General features: G+C 38.5%; 1 protein-coding gene across 3 annotated transcripts in view; it reads right to left on the bottom strand.

Annotated features, from left to right (window-relative positions):
* Window positions 1–18,052, bottom strand: part of CCNT1 (cyclin T1) — a 32,923-nt gene extending 14,871 nt beyond the window's left edge. For 2 of the 3 annotated variants that reach the window (XM_077870254.1, XM_077870255.1), the window contains exons 1-8: window positions 17,504–18,051; window positions 15,274–15,355; window positions 8,390–8,518; window positions 5,835–5,895; window positions 4,286–4,348; window positions 2,735–2,780; window positions 974–1,137; window positions 742–812 (exon numbers count right to left, since the gene is read on the bottom strand). In XM_077870254.1, the coding sequence (XP_077726380.1) occupies window positions 742–812; window positions 974–1,137; window positions 2,735–2,780; window positions 4,286–4,348; window positions 5,835–5,895; window positions 8,390–8,518; window positions 15,274–15,355; window positions 17,504–17,664 (777 nt within the window). In that variant the 5' untranslated portion in view covers window positions 17,665–18,051. Of the gene's footprint in view, window positions 1–741; window positions 813–973; window positions 1,138–2,734; window positions 2,781–4,285; window positions 4,349–5,834; window positions 5,896–8,389; window positions 8,519–15,273; window positions 15,356–17,503 lie in introns of all 3 variants that reach the window. The other variant, XM_077870256.1, reaches the window with a different exon arrangement.
* Window positions 18,053–24,888: the final 6,836 nt, after the last annotated feature.

Here is a 24,888-nt window from a genome sequence, read left to right as displayed (position 1 = left end):
GAGATTGCAAGAATATTTTTATCTTTTTATTTTTTTAAGATTTTGTTTATTTATTCATAGAGACACAGAGAGAGAGAGGCAGAGACACAGGCAGAGGGAGAAGCAGGCTCCATACAGGAAGCCTGACATGGGACTCGATCCTGGGTCTCCAGGATCACACCCCAGGCTGCAGGCGGCGCTAAACCGCTGTACTACCACCGGGGCTGCCCTGCAGGAATTTTTTTTTTTTTGGCAGGAATATTTTTAAACAAACTTTCTATCTGATGCCAAGGAAAAAAAAGAATGATCTCATTATAAGTTTTGAAAAATATTTGAAATACAACTTTTGCCTTCCATCTATAAAAACAAAATTCTACAATCCATTTAAAAGCAAATAATGTCAAAGACAGAATGATACCAGCTCTAACCTTGTAACTCTACCTTTCTTCTACCAGAATCCAACACTTTAGGACTCAGAGAAGTTACATTTTTTCCCCTAACAGTCTCTACATAGAAAACACTCAACCAATGTTGCTGACTATCACAAGAGTTGCACAACACAAAACAAATCCTGCTATCACCTATTACCATTAACTTCCGGGCCAGTATCCAAGCTATGAAGCTGAAGTCATGATTATGACATAACTAAGAAAAAGGGAAATTCCAAATCCAGGGTACATATCCAATTTTGGTATATTTACTGTGCAGTTAAAAGAAAAATAAACTGGTTTTGTACCACAAGCTGACAGCAATAATTCTTACCCTCCAATTCCGAATTCGTTTGAGCCGGTTAGGAGTTTTCTCCAGAATCTGTAGAAATTCATGTGTCAGTTCTACAAATGAAATAGAACATTTAAGAAAAACTCAGAGAAACAGAAGTAAAAAACAAGAATAACCTCAACTAACTATTTTCATCTGAATCAAGTCACTTTGGGCCAGATATGTGACAGATGAAGAGCAAGTGCTTTCCAAGGTCCCTTACTCTAAAACTTACCATCTAAAAGTTCCAAGGTCACAGTGGCGTCAACATACTCCCACCAGTGCTTCCCATCAGTTGAGACTGGGATCTCCCAGTTGGACCACTTGCAAGCCAGATGAATGCAGACACAGGCCACCACAGGAGGTGTGTACTGCAGGCTAAATGTGGTCAAATGCAGGCTGACATCAGAGGGAAGGAAACAAGAGAGTGTCATGAGCTCTCAATTCTGAACCCAAAGTTAAAACTCTCCATTATTTAAAAAGAAAAAAAAAATTAAAACACTGGAGAGTAAGAAGGGTAAGAAATATCCAGTGCTCTGATCCAGCACTCAACATGATTTTCCATTAACCCACCTGCTCAGGTAACATTTCTGAATTTTTTTGGCTAGATTTCATTCAATCTCACCCACTGATGAAAGACCAGGACCCAAACCAAATAGGGTACTCAGTTTTTTAAAATAAGGATCTATTATCCTGAGAATAACTTAGAACTTAAGGAAAATTATAATATTTTTGGTTGATATATAATCCCTAAATCAAATACTTTAAACTGTCTTAAAATCATCTTATCTCGTGCCAATCACAGGTCTGGTCTATTTAAAATAATGTACAGAGGGGAAATTGGGTGATGGGCATTTAGAAGGGCACTTGATGTAATAAGCACTGGATGTTATATCCAACTGATGAATCACTAAATTCTACCCCTAAAACTAATAATACAGTACATATTAACTAAATTGAATTTAAATAAAAAATAAAAATAAAATTAAAAAATGAACACTCTCTCAATTGTGAATGTGTTTAATTGATGGTTTACTTCAAAACTTTCTTCTATCAGGGTATAAAAATGAACTTCTTAGTCCTGACAGTCAGTAGGAATATCTTTGGTTTTCCATGATTAATCAATTGGAGATGAGACTGAGCAAATAATTTGGTAATACAAGTCATATATTAATAATCTTTGTTTTAAAAAGGTTAGAAGGAAGAAAAAATATTATAACTCTTTACACATATACATGCACATTTATCTGGCAATGGGGGAAGAAAACAGAAGTCTTTTAAATACCATAATTATTGGGGCACCTGGGTGGCTCATTTGGTTAAGCATCTGACTTTGGCTCAGGTAATGATCTCAGGGTCCTGAGATCAACCTGGGTGTTGGACTCCCCACCCAGGAGGGGGTCTGTTTGTCCCTCTCCCTCTGCCAGTCCCTCTGCTTGTGCTAATAAGTAGATAAAATCTTGAAAATAAATAAATACCGTAATTATTGCAGAATCCTCCAAATTAGATTCTCAGTCACTATCAACTACAAGTTTACCTAAACTTACAGAATTATGCTCTTGGATTATTTATTTCTTTAGATTTTATTTTTAAGTAATCTCCACACCCAACATGGAACTCAAACTCATGACCCTGAGATCAAGAGCCACTCGCTCTTCCAACTGAGCAGCCAGGTGCCCATGCTCTTGGATATTTTAAAGCAATGTAAGACATGCAGAATCAAGTAGGCTTTCAAACAATCAGTACTACATAATTACATCACCTTAGCAAATTAAAAAGCCCCATGGAAATTTAATTTACAATATGAAAACTGTACAGAAAAATCAACATTTACCAGAGAATTGTCTGTAATACACTGTATCAAATATCCATCCTGGGTCTTTGGGTTCTAGTTGACTAAATGCTAGACCCGATATATACCCCTCAAAAAGTAAAAATTCTAACCCCAGTAAAGTCCTATCCCAAAAATAGAGGGGAAAAATATTAAAATATAAACCTGTTAGTTGCCATGAAGTAAGAAGTCTGTGCTAAGTCCTTGCTTGCTAAAAAAAAAAAAGGGGGGGGGGGGGAGGGAAAAATTATTAGTTCCATTCATTCTCAACAATTATTTAGTGAGCATTTAATATATCCAAGTAGAGAAACATAATAATGAATAAAGCAGACATGGTCCCTGACCACCCAATGTTTAGTACTCTACCAAAGGAGATAAATTAGCAACTTTTAATTATAATAACTATGCTGCTTCCAGACCTAGGGACTCAAGCTTTACTCTGCACACCAAGTATTTGGGGTACTTGCTTAAAATGCAATTCCTAGATATCCTCTTTACAGTGTGACTTGATATGTTTGGAGGACACAAACATTTCTAACAAGTAACCCAGAAATTCTGATGCAAGAGTTCGCTGAAAAGTACTGAACTAAAAGATGAACTAATTTGGACGCAAGATCAGAACCTAGAAGACCCTGATATATTTGAGAAAAGTGATTTGTGCTTAAAATTTTTTTAAATTGAGTAGCCTGTCATTCAGACCCCAAATCATCAAATAACAATTACTTGATATACCACAATGAAGGAAAAAACAAAATACAAAACACATTCACCCTTCCCCAAAAAACTGCTCTGAGTAATAAAGTAAACTTTAATTTTCCTTAAAACTTAAGTCTTTTCAATATGGGCATATATCCACCTTTATTTAACCTTATCCTTGCTCAATATAAACTTTCTAATGCTTTGTAAATATAAACAACTTGGGAAAACATTGGGAATTTACAGACGAAGCACACATTAGCAAAATATAAAATGAGGCCAATTATCAGTTTCATCTACAAAATTAAAATGAACTTCATTGCACCAGTGTCTAGATATTGATATTAACACTTAAAGAAGAGGAACAAGGTTTCATACAATTACAGTTATTACGGTTAAATTAGAATTTAAAAAATGGGGCAGCCCAGGTGGCTCGCGGGTTTAGCACCGCCTTCAGCCTGGGGCGTGATCCTGGAGACCCGGGATCAAGTCCCATGTCAGGCTCCCTGCATGGAGCCTGCTTCTCCCTCTGCCTGTGTCTCTGCCTCTCTCTCTCTCTCTCTCTGTGAATAAATAAATAAAATCTTAAAAAAAAAAAAAGAATAAAAAATATGTCCTACCAAGACTTTGTCAATCATGGAAATAAGTCAAATAAATTCTAGATGATCCTCTGAGTGGCCTATAAAAGGCTGCCTAGGACAATCAACCCTAGAATCACATTAAGATCACCACTCCCAAAATATCCTTAAATTGTCATTACATACTAATCATTTGACTTTATAAAATCTGCTCCAGACTCTGACAAATATTCTCAAGAGACTAATTTTCTTTAACTGGAGATCACCTAAAAACTTTAAGAACCCTGCAGAAAAATCCCAAATTAGAAATAATCATTTTGATTTAAGCCAAGTAAATCCTTTCAATTTAACTTCTGGGCAAAGCATCAATGTTATATATTTGTCACAGTAAATAAATCATGGCTATTAAATGGTAAAACAATTTCAAGTTGGGATTCCTTACCTCGAACCAATTGAGTGCACTTTACCACATGTGTATGTGGGTGATCAATTGTTAGTTCAAAGCCTTTAAAAAAAAAAAAAAAAAAAGCTTTAGTTAAAAAGTTAAAAAAAAAAAAGCACTTTAATTAAAAAGCTAAAGATACTGGAGACATTTTATACTTCTTTTATGTGAGTCATCATCACAGGTCTCCCTCATTGCCCTCTCCCAACACTGCTGTTTCAGAGGGTCACACAACACATACAGCATATTCTTCTCTAACACAAATTATCTTCAAAGACAATTATGTTTTTAACTAAATGATAAAGCTAATGCAGTCTCAAGACCCCTGAGGAACCAATAATCTATAAACAGAAAATTATTCTAAGTGGATAAATGATTTATGCAACTTAGATCTTACTGGCTTCCACATTAAAATATTAATAAAAATTTATTCCACCAGAAAAATATCATTGTCCCCTAAAATAGTTACTTTGAAGATAATTTAAAGTAAAAAGCTAATTAACAGAAATTAACTTGAAATAACCTTTTAGTGCTCACTTTGGCAGCACATATGCTAAAAAAAAAAAAAAAAAAAAAAGATAAGCCTTGAAGAATTGTGTGTACCGACATGCATTAAAATATAGCCATACCAGTAACTTTCCAACACAACTCACGAACTCCTCCCTTACCCAGAGAAGAGAAAAAGAGGCCAAAAGAACTAGGAAAATCTCTTTTATTTTCCTTATTTGCTAAGCTTTTGAAGGTAGTGTCTCTGATAAAAATAATAATGGAACATCTGGGTTCCCAGCCATTCAACTGCTGGAGCTTGAATTTCTCCACCTCCACTCTGCTGTTTTAAAAACTGATTAGAGAGGCATCTGGGGCAGAGTCTGAAAATTCTCTCCCTCTGCCCCTCCCGTCCACATAGGCACACACACATGCACGTTCTTTCTCTCAAATAAATAATCTAAAAAACAGAACTCTATGTGACCTCTTTAAAAAACATTAGAGAGAGTGACAAAACATGAGAGACTCCTAACTCTGGGAGACGAACAAGAGGTAGTGGAAGTGGAGGTGGGTGGGGGGATGGGGCGACTGGGTGACGAGCACTAAGAAGGGCACTTGACAGGATGAGCACTGGGTTGTTATACTATATGTTGGCAAATTGAACTTTAAAAAAAAACAAACCACTGATTACCAATTTTAAAAATAAATACTGTTATCTAAATAGAATAAAAAAACAGAATAAAAAATCCATGAAAGGAGAAAAGTTTTTTAGTGTCTGCATTTATCATAAAGTTAAAAAGTGCCAAACCTTCCAAAGCAAATCATGATCCTAGAATTAAAAAAAACCTGCTAAAAAAAAAAAAAAAAAAAAACCTGCTAACTGCTATTCCAAAGGACAGCTATATCTACCTTCTCTCTATGGTATAGGTCAGGGTTAAACTCTGTACTCCACAACCTCTATAATTTGCAAGAACCTTCACTAGAGATTTTCTTCCTGTTTCCTATTTTGCAAATTTATAACTCTATATACATTTCTTAATGTTTTAAAGAAAAATAAATTTACCTAAAGTCTGCAGAATTATGCTTTCTAGTATCACCAGATCTTGAACTTGTTGCAGGTAAGCCTGCAGATGAGAAGACATATAAATTATTCCCCCAGAAGGCACAATATATAAAGTATAAACAATGCTAACAACTCCTTCCAGGGAAACCAAACCAACAAACGGCAGGGATGTAGAATTAGCAGGCAGCCTAGGAACTGAAATACAATCTTTATCTCTATTTAGCACAAATTCTCCTCTTAAAAGAAGGAAAAAATGGCACATTGAAGTAACACTTTATCCATAATTAGCTACAGAAAAGGCACCAGAGATTTGGTTCATTTTCAAGACTGACATTTTAGGTTTTAAAGTCATGTAATGTAGACAAAGACAACTAAAAATATATATACTTTTTTTTTCAACACCATCAAAATACATTTGTAGACCCTTCCTATAGTACTATAGGTAACCTTAAACATTTGACTCCTGACAAACCTTCACATTTGAGGTAATGCTATATTTCTAAGAATTAGAAGAGTTCAAAGGAAAAGGGAATAAACCAACAAATTCTCTCAGATTTGTACCAGCCAATACTGTAGCCACTATCCACACATGGCTACTGAGCACCTAAAATGTAGCTAGTCTAAATTGAAATGTGCAATAGAATATACACCAAATTTTGAGGACTTTTAATTAAAAACTAATAATGTAAATGACCTCATTAATAATGTTTTAATACTGATTTATGCTAAAATGACAATATTTGAGGTTATATAAATAATATAAAATATAACAGTTCTTTCACTTCTTTTAAATGAAGATTTTATTTCTAATGAAGATTTTAAATGAAATTCAATGAAAGTTAAAAATTTTTAATTACACATGACTCCCTTTGTCCCTTTGTAGTGATTTCTAGTGGGACTGCACTGGTCTAGAACTCTAAGAGAATGAGACATAAGGCAGGAGTTAGAGCTACATTGCAGTGACCTTTCCACCTAACTTTATGATCTTCAGTGAGTCCAATAAGAACTTAAGCTATGCTAGTACTTCTCTCCATATAGTGAAGAAAATATCTTACCCTAAGATTCCCCATCTCACAAGGAATAAAAATTCAGATGAGAAATTTGATAAATATACTTTAGAGGGAAAAAAGTGAGAATTATTTTTTGTTTTACTTTGTTAAAACAAATTTTTTTTTCATTTGGTCAGTTCTATGGACCAATGCCATTTGCTAGTCTAAAACCTAAAATAAAAGTCCAAGGCAGTAATTCTGAACAAGACCTACTGCTGTACCCACAACAGAAAAACAAAGGAAGTCAAGACACTGCTATGTGAAACAATTCACGTAACTAAGGGCTATCATCGAAATAAAGGGGTGTCTGGATGGCTCAGTTAAGCATCCAACTTGTGATTTCAGCTCAGGTCAGGATCTCAGGGTTGTGGGAAATCACGCACAGCAGGGAGTCTGCTTGAGATTCCATCCCTTGCCCCTCCCTGTGCTTTCTCTCCCTCTCAAATTAGATAAGAACTGCTTTCTCCAGCATGATCAAAACATGCGAATTTATTTATCTATTTGTTAAAGGATAATGCACGCATCCATCATAAGAGACTTAAATAATCTTAGTAATAGGAATCCACAGTTTTGTTGTTGTTGTTTTTTTTTTTTTTTTTTTAGGAATCCACAGTTTAAACATGTAAAACATCAGATCTCCAAATTTCTCACAACTCATCACTCCCCAACAACAGACTTCCAAAGCCAGAGTTTCCCCTCATTAAGAAAGTCAAAGAAGGATGGAAGGAAAAAAGCCTATGTGTACATGCTTAGGATAAAGGTCTGATGGAACATATACTGGGATTATAATCAGCAGGATCCTACTAGGGAGAGGGGAGAGGAGTTTTAATTTTAAACGATTCTTAAATGTTCAGGTTCCTTTATAACTAACATATATAACTTTTGTAATTTCTTTAAAAGTAAAAAAAAAATGACAGGATCTTTCTTTTTCTTTTTAGAGTCCATAATAAAAATTTATTTATAAGAATATTATTCACGGGGCTCCTGGGTGGGTGGCTCAATCAAAATCTGACTTTGAAAAAAAAAAAAAATCTGACTTTGGCTCAGGTCACAATCTCAGGGTCCTGGGGTCAAGCCTCAGTGAGGGCTCCCTGCTCAGCAGGGAGTTTGTTTGTCCCCGTGTCCTGCAACCTACTTGTGGGCTCTCTAATAAACAAAATCTTAAAAAATAAAGAAAATGGGAAAATATTTGCAATATAATAGGTGGAAAAGACATACAAGGTACACACGTGTGTAGCTATTCAAAGAAGCTAGAAATAATAATGATTCACTTACATAACTGTGGTCCAAATTATATCTAGGTAATACATTTTCTTCTTTTTCTGTATTTTCCAATTTTACTATAATGAATAAACTTTTGCCATAAAGTTTCTGACATTTTTGTAAAGGAAAAAACAAAACCCAAAAGCTTAACTCCCCATTCAGACCTCAGTAAATCAAAGTTACAAAACTAAGTTATCATCAAAATAAATAAAGAAAAATGGATATGTGTAATTAATCCCCTACCTCACTTCTAGTATCAGGAAGTGATTCCTGCGGATGGAGACAAGCATGTGCTACTTTGATGACATGTTCCAATTTTTTTGGTTGCTCCTCTACTTTAGCTGCTAGAAATAAGGCTGCTGGAGCCACAGACTGGAAGGAAAGAAAATAAACCATATTTATTATTTATTCCTAGATCAAGATAGACCTTTAAAAAAATCTAAGTCTCAAACCAAGTTCTTCGCTTGCCTCAACTTCACTTCTTGTTAATGCCTTTTCTTCTCCTTAAAATGTCTTCCCTTCTCCCACCCATTCATTTACATCCACTCCCAAAAACCAATCCTTCAATGAACTCTCATTAAAAGCTATCTTTGAGATAAACTACTAGATGTAAATAGTTGGCTATTTAAAATGAGATTCTTTCTTAAGTTTATATCATAACCCTCTATATACTTTTTTTTTTTTTTTTTTTTTTTAAAGGAGTAAAATGAAAGTAGATTAGTAGTTGCCAGGGGCTGGAAGAAAATGAAAATGGAAGAGACCACTAATGCCTAAGTTTCTTTCTGGGAGAATGTAAATGTTGTTGAGTTAGATCGTGGCAATGGTTGCACAACCTTATGAATACACTAAAAACCAGTGAATTGGGGCGCTTGGATGGCTCACTCAGTTAAGCGTCCAACTCTTGGTTTCTGCTCAGGTCATGATCTCGAGGTCATGGGATGGAGTCCCTTGTCTGGCTCCACACTCAGCACAGAGTCGGCTTGATATTCTTTCCCCCTCCTTCCCCCTCCCCCTCTGCTCCTCCACCTGCTCAAGCACGCACTCACTCTCTAAAATAAATAAAATCTTAAAAAAAAGAAAAAACAACAACCCGGTGAGTTGTACACTTTAAAAGGATAAATTTTATTGTATGTGAATTATCTCAATTATATCTGAGGGGAACACAAATCTTAAAAAAGAGAATTCAAAACTTATTATATTCAAGATGTTATACAAAGGCATTTTGGGGGAAAAAATCTCAAGCCAACACACCAGTAAACAACAAATTCAGTCATTAAACAATATAAGAGATTAAAGCAATATGACATAAATGTAGCCTGGTAATGACCTGGGAAACCTCAAGAATTTCTACTGAATCTTAAGAAGAATATTTCAGTGAATCAAAGACAGCAATGGCAAGAACCAGGAGTCAAAAAAATATAATAAATAATGTTATACAATTTAATATCTATTTCACTTTAATGAGTAGAACTAACAAGCATTCTAATATTTATTTGTATCCCTGATACTATCTGCTACTTTGCTGAAACAGATTTTTGTCCACAAATCCAATTCACAGTAACAATTCTCTTCCTTCATATCTATTGCAGTTGTATGCAGCAAGCTCCATATATATTCCTAGACCTTAGGATAAGCAAAGCAGAACCAGAAGATGGGGCATGAACAAGATGTAAGGAATCAGAGCATGATGCACACTAAATTGAGTAGGTGATATAAATAATGGGATGTGAAACACAAAAGAGCTTTAACAAGAGAGTGACAGTGAAGATTTTAGAAAAAAAAAAAGTTTAAGAAATATTTAGAAAGAAATATCTAGGGGGGCCTGGGTGGCTCATTTGGTTGAACATCTGCCTTTGGCTGGGGTCATGGTCCAGGAGTCCAGAGACTCAGTGGGGAGTCTGCTTTTCCCTCTGCCCCTCCTCCCAATCATAAATGCACTTTCTCAAATAAATAAAAGGAAAGAATGAAACACATTAAAAGTTAATTTTTAAAAAGAAAAAAATTAGTAATCCAGGCATTAAGAAATAAAGTTTAGAGTAGGCACTAGCAGTAGAAATAAAGGGGAAAAAAGCCCACAGGTGGGCAGCCCAGGGGGCTCAGTGGTTTAGCGCTGCTGCCTTCAGCCCAGGGTGTGATCCTGGAGACCCGGGATCGAGTCCCACGTGGGGTTCCCAGCATGGAGCCTGCTTCTCCCTCTGCCTGTGTCTCTGCCTCTCTCTCTCTCTGTACCTCTCATGAATAAATAAATAAAATCTTAAAAGAAAAAAAAGAAACCCATAGCATGATTTTAGAAAATTAATAGGGCTTCACTAAATGTATGTGTTATGTATTTGCATGTGGAGAAAAAAAAATTCTAAAATGTCAATAGGATTATCTCTGAGCAGTTAGGAACAGGAATATCATCATTTCCTCCTTTATTGTCTTCTTTTAGTTTTATGACAACTACATACAGAAAAAAGTTAACACTCTAAAAATTAACAGGATTTTATAATTAATTGGAAAAAAACAGAAAAGGAAAAGAACTAGCTAAAGACAACACTAAGATTTTAAGCCTACTACTTTGCCTTCAAGGAGCTAAAGATTTATTCAAAAGGCACAAACTAAAATACAGTATACACAAACAATGGCTAAGAAAAGGCAAGCTAGTAACTCATTAAATGAAAGACTGCAAGAGATAAATTTCAGTCTAAATTTTGCAGTCAACCATGTAAATACTCATTGGTCCTTATGGAATCACTTACCAAGCCGGTTTACAACAGCATTTTCCTATCAAAGGCAATTTCTTTCTTTTTTTTAAGATTTTATTTATTTATTCATAGAGATGCAGAGAGAGAGAGAGAGAGAGAGAGAGAGAGAGGCAGAGACACAGGCAGAGGGAGAAGCAGGCTCCATGCAGAGAGCCTTACATGGGACTCGATCCAGGGTCTCCAGATCATGCCTTGGGCTGCAGGCGGCGCTAAACCGCTGCGCCACGGGGGCTGCCCTCAAAGGCAATTTCTAAGAGGAATTCTTATACCAGATAAGAATATAAGATTTCCTCCATTATTTTAAAAGAATAAAAATGCTACCTATTACTTGTTACGTACAGGCACTTTGTAAATTAATTCATTTAAATCTTATTAACTACTGGGGTGCCCTAGGTGGGTCAGTTGGTTAAGTGTCCAACTCTTGATTTAAGCTCAGGTCATGATCTCAGCATTTCGGGATCTAGCCCCGTTTTGGACTCCATGCTGCTTAATGGGGAGTCTGCCTGAGATTCTCTCTCCCTCTGCCCCTCCCTCCACTCACACTCCCTCTCTAATAAATAAATAAACTTATTAACTGCACTGTGAGATAGGCACTATTATTACTGACTCCAAAGAGATGAAAAAACCTAGGCCTATGGTAACTTACTCAGGCCATATAACTAGTAAGTAGTGCAAAAAAATCCAAACTTAGACATGTCTGACTCCAGAGCTCATCCTCTTAACCACTAAGCTTGACTCCTTAAGGATAATCAGAATATAATACACCCAATCAAATCTGTTAGGCATTAAAATACAACACCTACATTTTATAATGTATGAAATATGACATAAATACACACACCAGGCTGCTCACCATAATTTTACACTCCCTCATTTGAAAATATTTGACAGTACATACAGAAATTCAATTCGCGAGGTTAAATTTCTTCTCAGAGTACTGCAATGCCAGAATTTAAGTGAAAATAAATCAGTCCTTTAATCATGTCCACGAAAGAAATAAAATTTATTTCCATCAAAAGGCAAATTCTTTATCTTCCAGGGTGTAGGAAATATACTTATCTTGATCTGAGTGATGGTTACATATACATGTGATAATAATAATGCAAAAAGTAATCAAGTTGCACACTTTAAATTTTTATGCTTTACTGTTAAACCTCCAACAACAAAAAAAAATTTTAGGACACCTAAGTGGCTCAGTCAGTTAAGCATCTGTCTTCGGCTCAGGTCAAGTCCCACATTGGGCTCCCTGATCAATGGGGAGTCTGCTTCTCTCTCTCCTTCAACCCTTCCCCCTTGCTCATGCTCTCTGTCTCTCTCGTGCTTGCTCTCTCGCTCTAATAAATAAAATCTTTTAAGTTTTAAAAAATAATTTTTTTTAATTTTAAAAGGCAAAACTTTTTTAGGCTCCAAAACACTATGAACAAAGAGATACAACAAAATGAGAAAAGTATTCACAACATTTGACATACAGCTCTAATACATGAGAGCTCGTATACATAAGAAAATCAGAAAAGAGGGGCAAAGAGAATCAACAGTCAATTTTTAAGCCAGTTCTTCAATTTCATGAGAACAATGACCAATAATAGGTATAAGGTCAACTTCACTAACTGAAAAAATGTAAATTAAGAAAATAATTCAGGACACCCTCTATCTTGCTCCCCACTGTATCCCAAGTGCTCAGCAATTAGTTAAAACTTAATATTTCCTGATGTAATGAGTATGTTATTTGTGAGGATGCAGAGGACTTTCTCTTATTACAGTGCTGGAAACAATGTATGCTGATATAATCTTTCAGTAAGGCAAACTGACACAATGAAACAATGTATACTGATATAATCTTTCAGTAGGGCAAATTAACACAACAAACCAATGTATACTGATACAATCTTTCAGAAGGGCAAATTGACACAACAAAATTTTTTAAATGCAGCCCTGCGGACATAGTAATTTTACCTACAGGAATTTATATTAGAAAGGTCATGTAAGTCATACATTATATATGTACCAATTTTATGTAACATTATTTATAGTTACTAAACTAGAAAAAACTCAAATATGCACCAATAGGTAGCTAAAAGAAATAGGTGAAGTAAATTATGGTAACTACACAAAAAAAAAATCATGTGGCCAATTAAAATACAGCTGACCCTTTAACAACACTGGTTTGAACTGTGTCAGTCCATGTATGTGCAGATTTTTCCTATAAATACAGTACAGTACTGCAATTGTATTTTCACTTCCTTATGATTTTCATAATATTTTTTTCTCCAGCATACTTTTTTGTGAGGATATGGTATATGATAGATATATAAAATATGTGTTAGTTGGATTATTGGTAAGGCTTCTGGTCAAAGTAGGCTATTAGTAGTTAACTTTCTGGGGAGTCAAGAGTTATATGTAGTTTTTCAATGATGTGAAGGTAGGCACCCCTAACCCCACCCTGTTCAAAGGTCAAGATATCCAATATATATTCAACTGATAAAGGCAACTCACATAACAGTAGTATGGTAAGAAGAAATTTTTTATTAGAAATACATAAATACTAGTATATGCACACAAAAATGTCCAAGGAACTATATGAAAAAAAAAACATTTATTAATAGTTACCTCTGAAGGGTAGGATTACAGAACAGCTTTCACTTTCTACATTATACATTTCTGTATTAATTTTTGCCATACATATTACCCTTGTAATGAGAAAAAAATAACATGAAAAAATGCATGGGAGCTTGACAGGATAAATCTCAATGCTACAACAATGTATTAAATATTCTCCAATTTGAACTTGGATTTATCATAAGTTAACTCTTAAAATTAAGATATTAAAGGGTGATGCTTCTGATCTGTTAATTCCAGATGCCTAAAATTGATTCTCTAGAGAGATCAACAGTCTCTAAAAAGTCATTGGATTTTGGCAAAGGTCATGTTATCCACTAGAATCTCTCCATATTAAATAATTACTAGATCGTTCATTCATTCAAGTTTACTGACGGTGCTTTGGAGGATACACAGAAAAGTGAGTCTCTGCCCTTGCTAAGCTTAAAACACAGGAAATAAGGAAAAATATAATTTAAAAGATAAAAATAGAAATATATACTATATACATGCATAAAGTGGACAAGTTGATTTGAGATGTATTACATCCTGGATTTCAAATCTTTACAATAATAAAAGGTAAGACGTAGAAGACATTCAGAACTGGCAAGATGATTATGGACTTCCTCTTCGAATTTCATTCTTTATCTACTACCTTCTATTCTAGAACTATCAGATAGCCTCATTAAATGCTTTTTTCTATCTTAATAAAATTGCTCTTGCAATCAGAGGTAGAACATGGCTGGAGGTAAGAGGTCTACTGGTAAGAGAAAGCCAAGCTGACTGGATAATCAGTAATAAGTGGGAATACTTAATCCACAGATGCAAATGGTTTCCTATGCAGTTATTCCCAACAGTAAATACACCAATTCCTTACATTACAAGAGCAATATCTAGCTTCATAGATTCTCTTTCCATGGCATTAAAAAAAAGCTCAAAGTCTAAAAAAAAAAAAAAAAAAAAAGAAAAGAAAAAACAAAAAAAAAAAAAACAAAAAAGAGCTCAAAGTCTATCATCCTAGAGGGAAGTCTTAAACACTTTTCCTCAAAACATAACCTTTCTCTTAAAAAAAAAAAAGAATTTCACTCACAAACCCATATGAAGTATTCATCAGGCTTAGTCCTATTACCTTGTCATTTTATTAAATAAATAAATCTTACCTGCAACTGGGATATCACTATGCACTTGCTTCCAAGTCATTTATAATAATGTTAAATAGGACCATTTCAGGTATCAAAACTGAAAATAGCACTATTTACAATTCTGTCCAGAAAAAAAAAATCCCTTTATTACTATTATTTTCTTTTTCCTATCTTAAAAGTCACCTCCCAGTCATCACATAATGTGCCTTCCCTCTCCAACCATTGATTGCAATTATATCAAAGGCTTTTAGAAAATCTAAATCACTTACATTCACTTGTCTTCCTCTGGCTATTTTATTATTTACCACTTCAAAAACTACACTTAAATTAAGCAATATTTCCCCTTTAATGCTCCTCTCCCAACCCGAAAACGCCAAGTTTAAGCGTTCAACAATCTATTTCTTTATCAGAGAAGCCATCTATTCTAAGGATGTACTAAATCTACTAAATAACTGCCTGGACAGTTTACAGGAAAACTGGATCCAGTGTGACACATAATGAAAGTGATCAATCCTAAATTCTAAACTTCAAATCCCAGTTCAGCAACAAAGATCAACTCCACCCTCACCACCCCACCCCCCCACACACACAAGTTGTTGCAATTGATTACAAAAAGATTATACCATACAAAAAAAATACTTACGTTTCGATGGAACTGTGTAAAGGACTGAATCATGTAGAATCGATGCATGTATACTATAGCAGTGTTGATAGTCAATTGTGAGCTAAAATCCTAAAGTTAAGGCTCCAAAACAGACAGCAGTACAACCCCCAAATATATAACCTCCCTATCCTCCCAAAAGGACCAAGCAAGACAAACATAGTATGTGCTTCCTTTTTTTGTTTTTTAAGATTTTATTTATTTATTCATGAGACGGGGGCGGGCGGGGGGGGGGGAGGCGCAGAGACACAGGCAAAGGGAGAAGCAGGCTCCATGCAAGGAGCCCGACGTTGGACTCCAGCCCGACGTAGGACTCGATCCGGGGTCTCCAGGATCAGGCCTTGGGCTGAAGGCGGCGCTAAACCGCCGAGCCACCCGGGCTGCCCCAGTATGTGCTTCTAAATGAAAATCATACTTAATTTTCCAAATTAAAGAGCAAATCTGTTTTCTTTCATCAATTATTAAACACCAATTGACACAATATAATGCCCTACACACAACCAGTTTTCAATATGTAAATCTGAATTGATAAGCAAGCTTCTTAACACGTGTGGATCAAGGAATATAAGAAAATTATGTAGACCTAAACCTGTCATTTGCCTCCTGAAAGTCCTGCAGTGGTGATCCATTAGCTCAGGGTATCTCTTCACATGACTTACAATGCCCTCCCTAATCCAGCTCCTAGGTATGTCTCCACTATATCCTCACTTTCTAAGGTCCAGAAATGAGCTTTTTCAGTCCCACTTGTCTGTGGAGACTAAGCCTTCCCATTCGGTGATCCCTGGGAACAGGAACACTGCGGAAAGATTTGATATACTCATTCACTAACAAGAAAAAATTTTAAATGTCTTACTTCTAAAAACCTCCGAAGAGAACGCGGGTTATCAGAAGAGGCCGTGGTCCCAAGATGTCAACAACCTTAATAACACACACAGAAAAAAGGTCTAGACATACTGAAACAATTTCAAACAAAAGCTCAACTCAGTACTAACCGGATGCTTAGGAAACAAACTGGATATCCACAATAAAGAGAACACTTCTTTTGAAGCGAGCAAACACTTTAAGACACAACAAACATTACAGCCAGCGACACACTTAAACAGAAGCTGCACTCAGAAATAATTCCCCACTTCCCGAGCGCAAAGAAGTTTATAACTACATAAGCTGTCTCTGCTAGGAAATGAGTATATTTTCTGACAAAAATACTTGAGGGGGGAAAAAAAATCACTAAATTACTTGATCTTGGGCAGCCCGGGGTGGCTCAGCGGTTTAGCGCCGCCTTCGGCCCGGGGTGTGATCCTGGGGACCCGGGATCGAGTCCCGCATCGGGCTCCCTGCATGGAGCCTGCTTCTCCCTCTGCCTGTGTCTCTGCCTCTGTGTGTGTGTCTCATGAATAAATAAATAAAATCTTTAAAAATAAATTAATAACTTGATCTTTGGAATATTAAAAAAAAACAAATACACATTAGAACTGAGTACATTAAAAACTCCACATTCTGTAAATGGTCTTTTAAAACATTAGATCCCTGGGTCTATATCCTTACAAATAGAAACTGACATCCTTCCTTCCTCTGAAATTCTAAAACTTTAACAATAACTACCGTTTGAACACGAGTGCCACACATTTTGTTAGGCATTAAAAACTAGATGCAAGGGGGCAGGACTCCATTTTACAGACGAGAAAACCAAGAATTCGACAGGTTTCTTAAACAGTTCCTAAGCGGAAGGAACGGATTTTGAATCAAAGCTGGGGCGTTAGTTCTGGGCCACCCTCTGTCTTTCGAAGACTTTCCAGGTCTTGAATTTCTCAAACTCTCTTTACACACTAAAGTTCAAGAGGCGGCCATCCACAGCGAAACCTCCTCCAAACCCCTAGGGCATAGCGGGAAAGTAGAATCTCTTAAGTCACCAGACTAAGAGAACAGAACACAACGAAAGGAAACTACGAAGGGCTGGTTCAAATACAAAGCTGCGAAGGATACGAGTTCCCAGCAAGGCTGGTGGCCCTGGTGAGCGAGCGGGAAATTAACTCCGCCTCGCTTCCCGGGCGCAAACACTGACTTTCAGCCCGCCCCACCGTGGGCTCCTCCACCCAGACATTCAGCCCCCGTCCCCCCTCTTTCCTCTACCGTCTCTGACAGAGCCTGGAGCCCGGACGCCCGAGCAAGGCGGGTCTGACTCCAAGGCCGGAGGCCTAGGCCGCAAGGATACACGTTAAGACGTTGTCCCATGTCCTGGAGCAGATTGGCCGCCTGCTGGCGATAAGAAAGTTCTTTATCTGGGTCCAGGCCAAAACGACGGGATGGGCTATTTTCCAGCTGTTCTCGACTAAAATACCACCGTTTGTTGTTGTTCTTCCTCTCTCCCTCCATAGTGCTTCAACCAGAAGGCAGCGGCGGAGGCTGCAAGCACTTCCCAGCGTCACCTAAGCGGCGACACACATCCGCTGTGCGGGGGCAACTGCGACGTGACGAACTTCCGCTGAAAGGTGGCCGGCTGGGTTGTAACAGGCTTCCGCAAAAGAATGCTAGATAAAGGGGCTACTTCCGGAATGGGCCTCGCGACGGCCTGTAGCAGAGTTAACAGCCAGTAGGAGACCAGGAAAGACCTCGAGTCGAGGACGCAGGCGCCAGTCACGTGACCCTTAGAGGGTTGGGTGGGGTTAGAAGGTCTCGTTGGAAACCGCGTCTCCTCCCGCGAGAGCTGCGCTGAGTCGTCGCGTGGTGGACGAGGTGGCCAGGCAACTGTTGTGGCGGGAGGAGGCGCCCGCCCACGCGCCCCTCGGCGGTTCCTCGGAGAACTTCGTTTGTGACGGAGGTGGCGACGTAAAATGGGGGAGGATAGCGAGCTTGACAGAGGGAACAGGTGAGATTGTCCAAAACTGGACAGAGTAATCAAAGAGAGTGGCCCTACCGTATATATCGTAATAGAAAGCAGGTAGAAAGCTCTTCGGTTCTTGGTAGCGGTGTAAACTTTGCGAAGGCGCTTTGCAGCATTATCTAGAGCTTTGAAAAGAATTGCCTGTGCTTCGCCATAGTGATACCACATAACGGAATGCAAATTTAATTAATAGTATTGATTTACGGATTCCCATGCTCCAGACACACTGTTTACTCTTAAATATACTATTTTCATTTAAAAGGCGGCCCAACCCCGGGGAACCTGGGTGGCTCCGGGGTTGAGCATCTGCCTTTAGCTCAGGTTGTGACCCCGAGGTCCCGGGATCGAGTCCTGCATGGGGCTCCCCGGAGGGAGCCTGCTTCTCCCTCTGTGTCTCTCATGAGTAAATAAATAAAAATCTAATAAATAAATAAATAGGCCCAAACCCCAAGAGGTAAATAAATAAAAATCTAATAAATAAATAAATAAATAAATAAATAAATAGCAGGCCCAAACCCCAAGAGGTAAATAAATAAAAATCAAATCAAATAAATAAATAGCAGGCCCAAACCCCGAGAGGTAGTAGTACTATTTCAGTCCCTGTTCTGTGGACGAGTGAACTAAAACTGGCCCTTCGTTGTGGAAAGCTTCCACCTCCACCTTGCACACGTAAGAATTGTCCCCCGCCAAGAAACATCCCCGCTGAACGCCTAACGCGTGTTTGATCCTGGCCTAGATATCTTAACCTCTTTGTACCTCTTGTATAAATGTAAATGACAACAACAGTACCTACGTTTTAGGTTGAGAAGGATTAAATGAAGATGGAATTAGTTGAAAGGCTTTATTTTTTTTAATATATTATTTATTTATTCATGAGAGACACAGAGAGAGAGAGAGGCAGAGACACAGGCAGAGGGAGAAGCAGGCCCCGTGCAGGGAGCCCAACATGGGACTCGATCCCAGGACTCCAGGATCAGGCCCTGGGCTGAAAGCGGCGCTAAACCGCTGAGCCACTCGGGCTGCCCAGTTGAAAGGCTTTATAATAGTACTTGGCACATAGGAAATCTATTGACATTCAGTAGATGTCATCATAGTATTTGTTGTTATATGAAAAGTGAGTTGTATCCATAGCACCTACCTAGTACAGTCCCGGCCCTGGTAGTCAGTCAGTACATGTCACATAAATGCACCCTACAATGAAGAAATTTAGGGCTCGGGGAGATTAAGTAGTTTGCCCTACACTACACTGCTATGAAGTGTAGGTGTTTAAATCAAGTCTAATTCCATTGTTCTTTCCATTTTAACAGACTTCATTCTTGCGTTTCTGAAACCGTTTACTTTGATTAAATTGGGAGAGTATTAGAATTTTTTTATCTCTTATAATATTTTGAGTTTTGTCATTTTAGACATGCTGCTGCTGCTCAGTTTGATTCTGATTCACTCTCAGAAGTATTTCCTCCCATTTCAGCCCCTCCTTTGCCATATACTACCTATAATTAGCATTAGCTACATTTTACTCCAGAAAAATTGAGTTTTGGGAAGATTTAAATGACTTATTTCAGGTTATAACATTTAAAAATGTATAATTTCAAACTTCTAACATCACAGACTTGTTTCTTTTAATAGATTAAGCATTTTTTCAACTATGTAGTCATTATGTTGTCTTTTTTTTAAGATTTTATTTATTCATGAGCGATAATACAGAGAGAGAGGCAGGCTCCATGCTCCCTGCATGGACGTGGGACTCGATCCCGGGTCTCCAGGATTACACTCTGGGTGGAAGGCAGGTGCTAAACGGCTGAGCCACCCAGGGATCCCCTATATTGTCTTTTAAACAGCCAAAATTATTTCTTCCAGAATCCTCTTGCCCATTTCTGTCCTGTGTTTGGTTCTCCATTATTCTTTTTTTCTTTAAGATTTTATTTACTTATTCATGAGAGACACAGAGAGAGAGGCTGAGACACAGGCAGGGGGAGAAGCAGGCTCCATGCAAGGAGCCCGACATTGGACCAGATCCCGGGACTCCAGGATCACACCCTGAGCTGAAGGCAGATGCTCAACCCCTGGACGCTCAACCCCTGAGCCACCCAGGCATCCCTGGTTCTACATTATTAAAAAAAGATTTTATTTATTTGAGAGAGAGTGTGTGTATGCATGCGCGAATGGGGGAGAGACAGATGGAGAGGGAGAAGCAGACTTCCCCACTTAACAGGGAACTGCCTGGAGGCTCAAGCCCAGGACCCTACCCACTCAAGCCCAGGACTCAAGCCCAGGACCCTGAGAGCACGACCTGAACTGAAGGCAGACACTTAACCCACTGACCCATCCAGGCACAGCTGGTCCTCCATTTAAACTCTTAGATTGAGGATTCCAATTTTGCATTTGCTATCCTGGCTGAGTATAACAATTTTCCGAGAAAAAGTTTCAGGGATCTGTTAAGCTAGACAATGCAGGTGGTAATCAGTGGGTTGCTATCCTGCCATACAGAGGACAGGGACCTGTAAATTATTCTTTGAGAAGATAAAGACTTGAAAGAAGGAGGCAGGAATAGCCATTGCTAAACATGAGTTTTTAATCAGGCCTGATTCAAATCCCAGCTATTCTTTTTTCTTTTAAACCCTCAACTCTTGTACGTACAGTACCATAGTGTCAGCCATATTCACATTGTAATAGAACAACTCTCTACAACTTTTTCATTTTGCAAAACTGAAACTCTTCTGCCTAATATGCTTCATTTCCCCCTCCTCCCAGCCCTGACAACCCCCATTCTACTTTGTTCTACTTTGCTTTAGATCTCTTAAGTAGAATTATACAGTGTTTGTCTCTGTGACTGGCTTATTTCATTTAATGTAATATCCCTAAAATTCCCAGCTATTCTTTTAACTACCTGTGTGATCTTAGGTGTCATCTCTGGATCTTGATGGGACATCATCTTGGCACACAGTAGGTGTTCAGTACATGTTTGTTGTCAAAATAATGTTAACCTTCAGGTAAATTGTCCTTAAAGAACAATTGACAAAATCTTAAACTAGACGAATTTTCTTTTTTTTTCTTCTTTTAAGTTTAAATTGGACACTGTTTCCTGTAAAAGAAACCTATAAAGCTACTTTTCCTAGACTAATCTTGTTTTGAATATAGTATTACACCATATTTCATGGTTTGATCTTATTTTGTGTTGTGCTTATGAATGTCATGTCGAACATTATCATTTACTACTGTTAAGATCATTTCTTTCCAACATTTATATAGCCTCCAAATTAAAACAAAGGTTGGTGTGCCATTTGTAACTCTTCCCAATTCCACATTCAGTTGATGTGATACTGATAGCTTGAAATTGGCCATGGTGTGCGGGTATACTGATAAATTATTAATAATCAGCTATCCAGAAAATAATTGCATATGTGTGTATACATATGTAAGTTTAAACGTAAACTTATTGATGTAGGGGTGCCTAGGTGGCTCAGTTGGTTAAGTAGCTGCCTTTAGCTTAGGTCATGATCCCAGATCAAGCCCCACATGGGGCTCCCTGCCGAGCAGGGAGCCTGCTTCTCCTTCTCCCACTTCCCCTCCACCGGCTTGTGCGCGCGCGCTCTCTCTCTCTCAAATAAATAAAATTTAAAAAAGAAAAAAACCTTACTGATATAAAGGATGTATAGCATGGGGGCATCTGGATGGCCCAGTCCATTAAACATCTGTCTTCTGCTCAGGTCTTGATGTCAGGGTCCTGGGATCAAGCTCACCAAAGAGTCTCCTTCTCTTTCTCCCTCTATTCACCCCGCCCCCAGGCTCGTGCTCTCTCTCTTAAATAAATAAAAATCTTTTTTTTTTTTCTTTTTTTTTTTTTTTTTAAAAAGGATGTGGGATCCCTGGGTGGCTCAGCGGTTTAGCGCCTGCCTTTGGCCCAGGGCATGATCCTGGAGTCCTGGGATCGAGTCCCACATCGGGCTCCCTGCATGGAGCCTGCTTCTCCCTCTGCCTGTGTCTCTGCCTCTCTCTCTCTCTGTGTCTCTATGAATAAATAAATAAAAAATCTTAAAAAAAAAAGATGTATAGCACACAATTTATAAAAAATACAATAAACAATTTTATTATAAATTTCTTATCACCAGTTGTTTCTCACAGAATGCTTTTACTCAGGACGCCTGGGTGGCTCAGTGGTTGAGCCTCTGCCTTTGGCAGGTCATGATCCTGGAGTCCCAGGATCAAGTCCTACATCATCAGGCTCCCTGCATGGAGCCTGCTTCTCCTCCCTCTGCCTGTCTCTGCCTCTCTCTCTCTTTCTCTCTCGTGAATAAATAAATAAAATCTTTTTTAAAAAATGCTTTTACTCAGTTTTGCCAACTTCTTGATTCAAGAACCAACCTGTGATTGCATTTGACAAATGAGAATAGGGTTTTTTTCAAAGACTTATACATTTATTTGAGAGAGGGAGAGCATGTACAAGCGAAGGGAGGGTCAGAGAGAGAGAGAGAGAGAGAGGTAGAGAATCCCAAGCAGACTCCCTTCTGAGTGGAGAGCCCCACATGGAGCTTGATCTCAAAACCCTGAGATCATGTACCTGAGACGAAATCAAATTAAAGAGTCAGATGCTTAACTGACTCAGCCACCCAGGAGCCCCAACAAATGAAAAAAGTTTTGACTAGTCATTGACATTTTCATTTGCATTAGTAAAATAAAAGTGAAACAATAAGGGGCACTTGGGTGGCTGAGTCAGGTTAGCATCTGACTCTTGATTTCAGTTCAGGTCATGACCTCAAGATCGTGAGATAAAGCCAAGCAGTAGAGCCTGCTTAAGATTCCGTCTCTCCCTCTCCCATTGTCTCTCCCCCCCTCCAAAAAAAAAAAGATGAAACAATAAGACTTACGTTGGAACTCACTTATTTATCAGTGACTTTTTTTTTTTAAGGATTTTATTACTTATTCATGAGAGACACAGAGAGGCAGAGACACAGGCAGAGGGAGAAGCACCTCCCCACAGGGAGCCTGTCGGAGGACTTGATCCCAGAGCTCTAGGATCAAGCCCTGAGCCCAAGGCAGATGCTCAACCACTGAGTCACACAGGCATCCCTATTTATCAGTGAGTTAAGCAACATCTTTGCTGAACTAGATAGTAGTTTTTGAAAACTGGAAGAACCTTTTGATTTTTTGTGCTCTTTGACAATGAATGCTTTTTAAGGTTTTAGTTATTTATTCATGAGAGACAGAGAGAGCCAGAGACATAGTCAGAGGGAGAAGCAGGCTCCTTGCAAGGAATCTGATATGGGACTCAATCCCAGGACCCCAGGATCACAACCTGCGCCAAAGGGAGACGCTAAACCACTGAGCCACCCAGGTGCCCTTGTGCTCTTGACAGTGTAATGGGCATAGACATGATACACTTTTAAACTTAATCTACATTATTTACATATTCTATCACTTTCTTAAGTCTAGTCAAAAAGAAATCAAACTTTGAACATTTACCAATTTCTGTAGAATAAATTTTCCCATTATGGCCAATTTATTTTCTTTTTTTTTTTTTTTTTAAGATTTATTTATTTATGGGAACCCTGGGTGGCGCAGCGATTTGGCGCCTGCCTTTGGCCCAGGGCGCGATCCTGGAGACCCGGGATCGAATCCCACGTCGGGCTCCCGGTGCATGGAGCCTGCTTCTCCCTCTGCCTGTGTCTATGCCTCTCTCTCTCTCTCTGTGTGACTATCATAAATAAATAAAAATTTAAAAAAAAAGATTTATTTATTTATGAGAGACACAGATAGAGATAGAGACACATGCAGGGGGAGAGGCAGGCACCATGCAGGGAGCCCGATGTGGTACTCGATCCAGGGACGCCAGGATCAGGCCCTGGGTTGAAGGCGGCACTAAACCGCTGAGCCATTGGGCTGCCCATTATGGCCAATTTCAAGCTACCAACATGACATCACTGAGCATGGAATTGGGAAGAGATGAGCATACCAACACATAGTATTTCCTCCATATAGATACAATACATAGGGACTTCTGGTTTCTGTTATGTAAAGAGTTTGGAAGTCATTGCTCCTGTTAAAACAACAAAAAAACCTGAATAAACTGAAAATCAACAACCCTTGTTAGATTGAGTCTTGAGGGGACATGGCAAACCCCCACCACAAAAACTGGAGAATCAGAAGAGGCAGGGATGCCTGGGTGACTCAGTGGTTGAGCATCTGCCTTCGGCTCAGGGCGTGATCCTGGAGACCCAGGATCGAGTCCCACATCCAGCTCCCTGCATGGAGACTGCTTCTCCCTCTGCCTGTGTCTCTGCCTCTCTCTCTCTCTGTCTCTCATGAATACATAAATAAAATCTTTAAAAAAAAGAATCAGAAGAGACAGAACAAGACTCATGGCTTATTGGAAGCAGAAACTACTTCTGAAACCAGCAACTGATAGGAATACTAAAAGGGCCATTGACTAATTGCTGGAGACTGAACTTGGCATAGAGTGAGAGACCAAAAACAAACACAAAAAAAACTCTTGGGGGCCCCCACAGTTTCATGAGTTTTACTTTCAGGAGCCCTATAGGTCTTACTAAGAAGGTTGGAGAAAAATTTCATTATTGGCAAGGAAGGGGGCTACATAGAAATAGGCCCAGAGGGCAGCCCAGGTGACTCAGTGGTTTAGCGCCGCCTTCAGCCCAGAGCCTGATCCCAGAGACCTGGGATCGAGTCCCACATCAGGCTCCCTACATGGAGCCTGCTTTTCC

The sequence above is a fragment of the Canis aureus genome, chromosome 25 (genome assembly GCF_053574225.1).
Source record: "Canis aureus isolate CA01 chromosome 25, VMU_Caureus_v.1.0, whole genome shotgun sequence".
NCBI classification, from domain to species: Eukaryota; Metazoa; Chordata; class Mammalia; order Carnivora; family Canidae; genus Canis; species Canis aureus.
The sequence above is the reverse complement of the archived record's forward strand: the minus strand, read 5'-3'. Positions and strand labels throughout refer to the sequence as shown.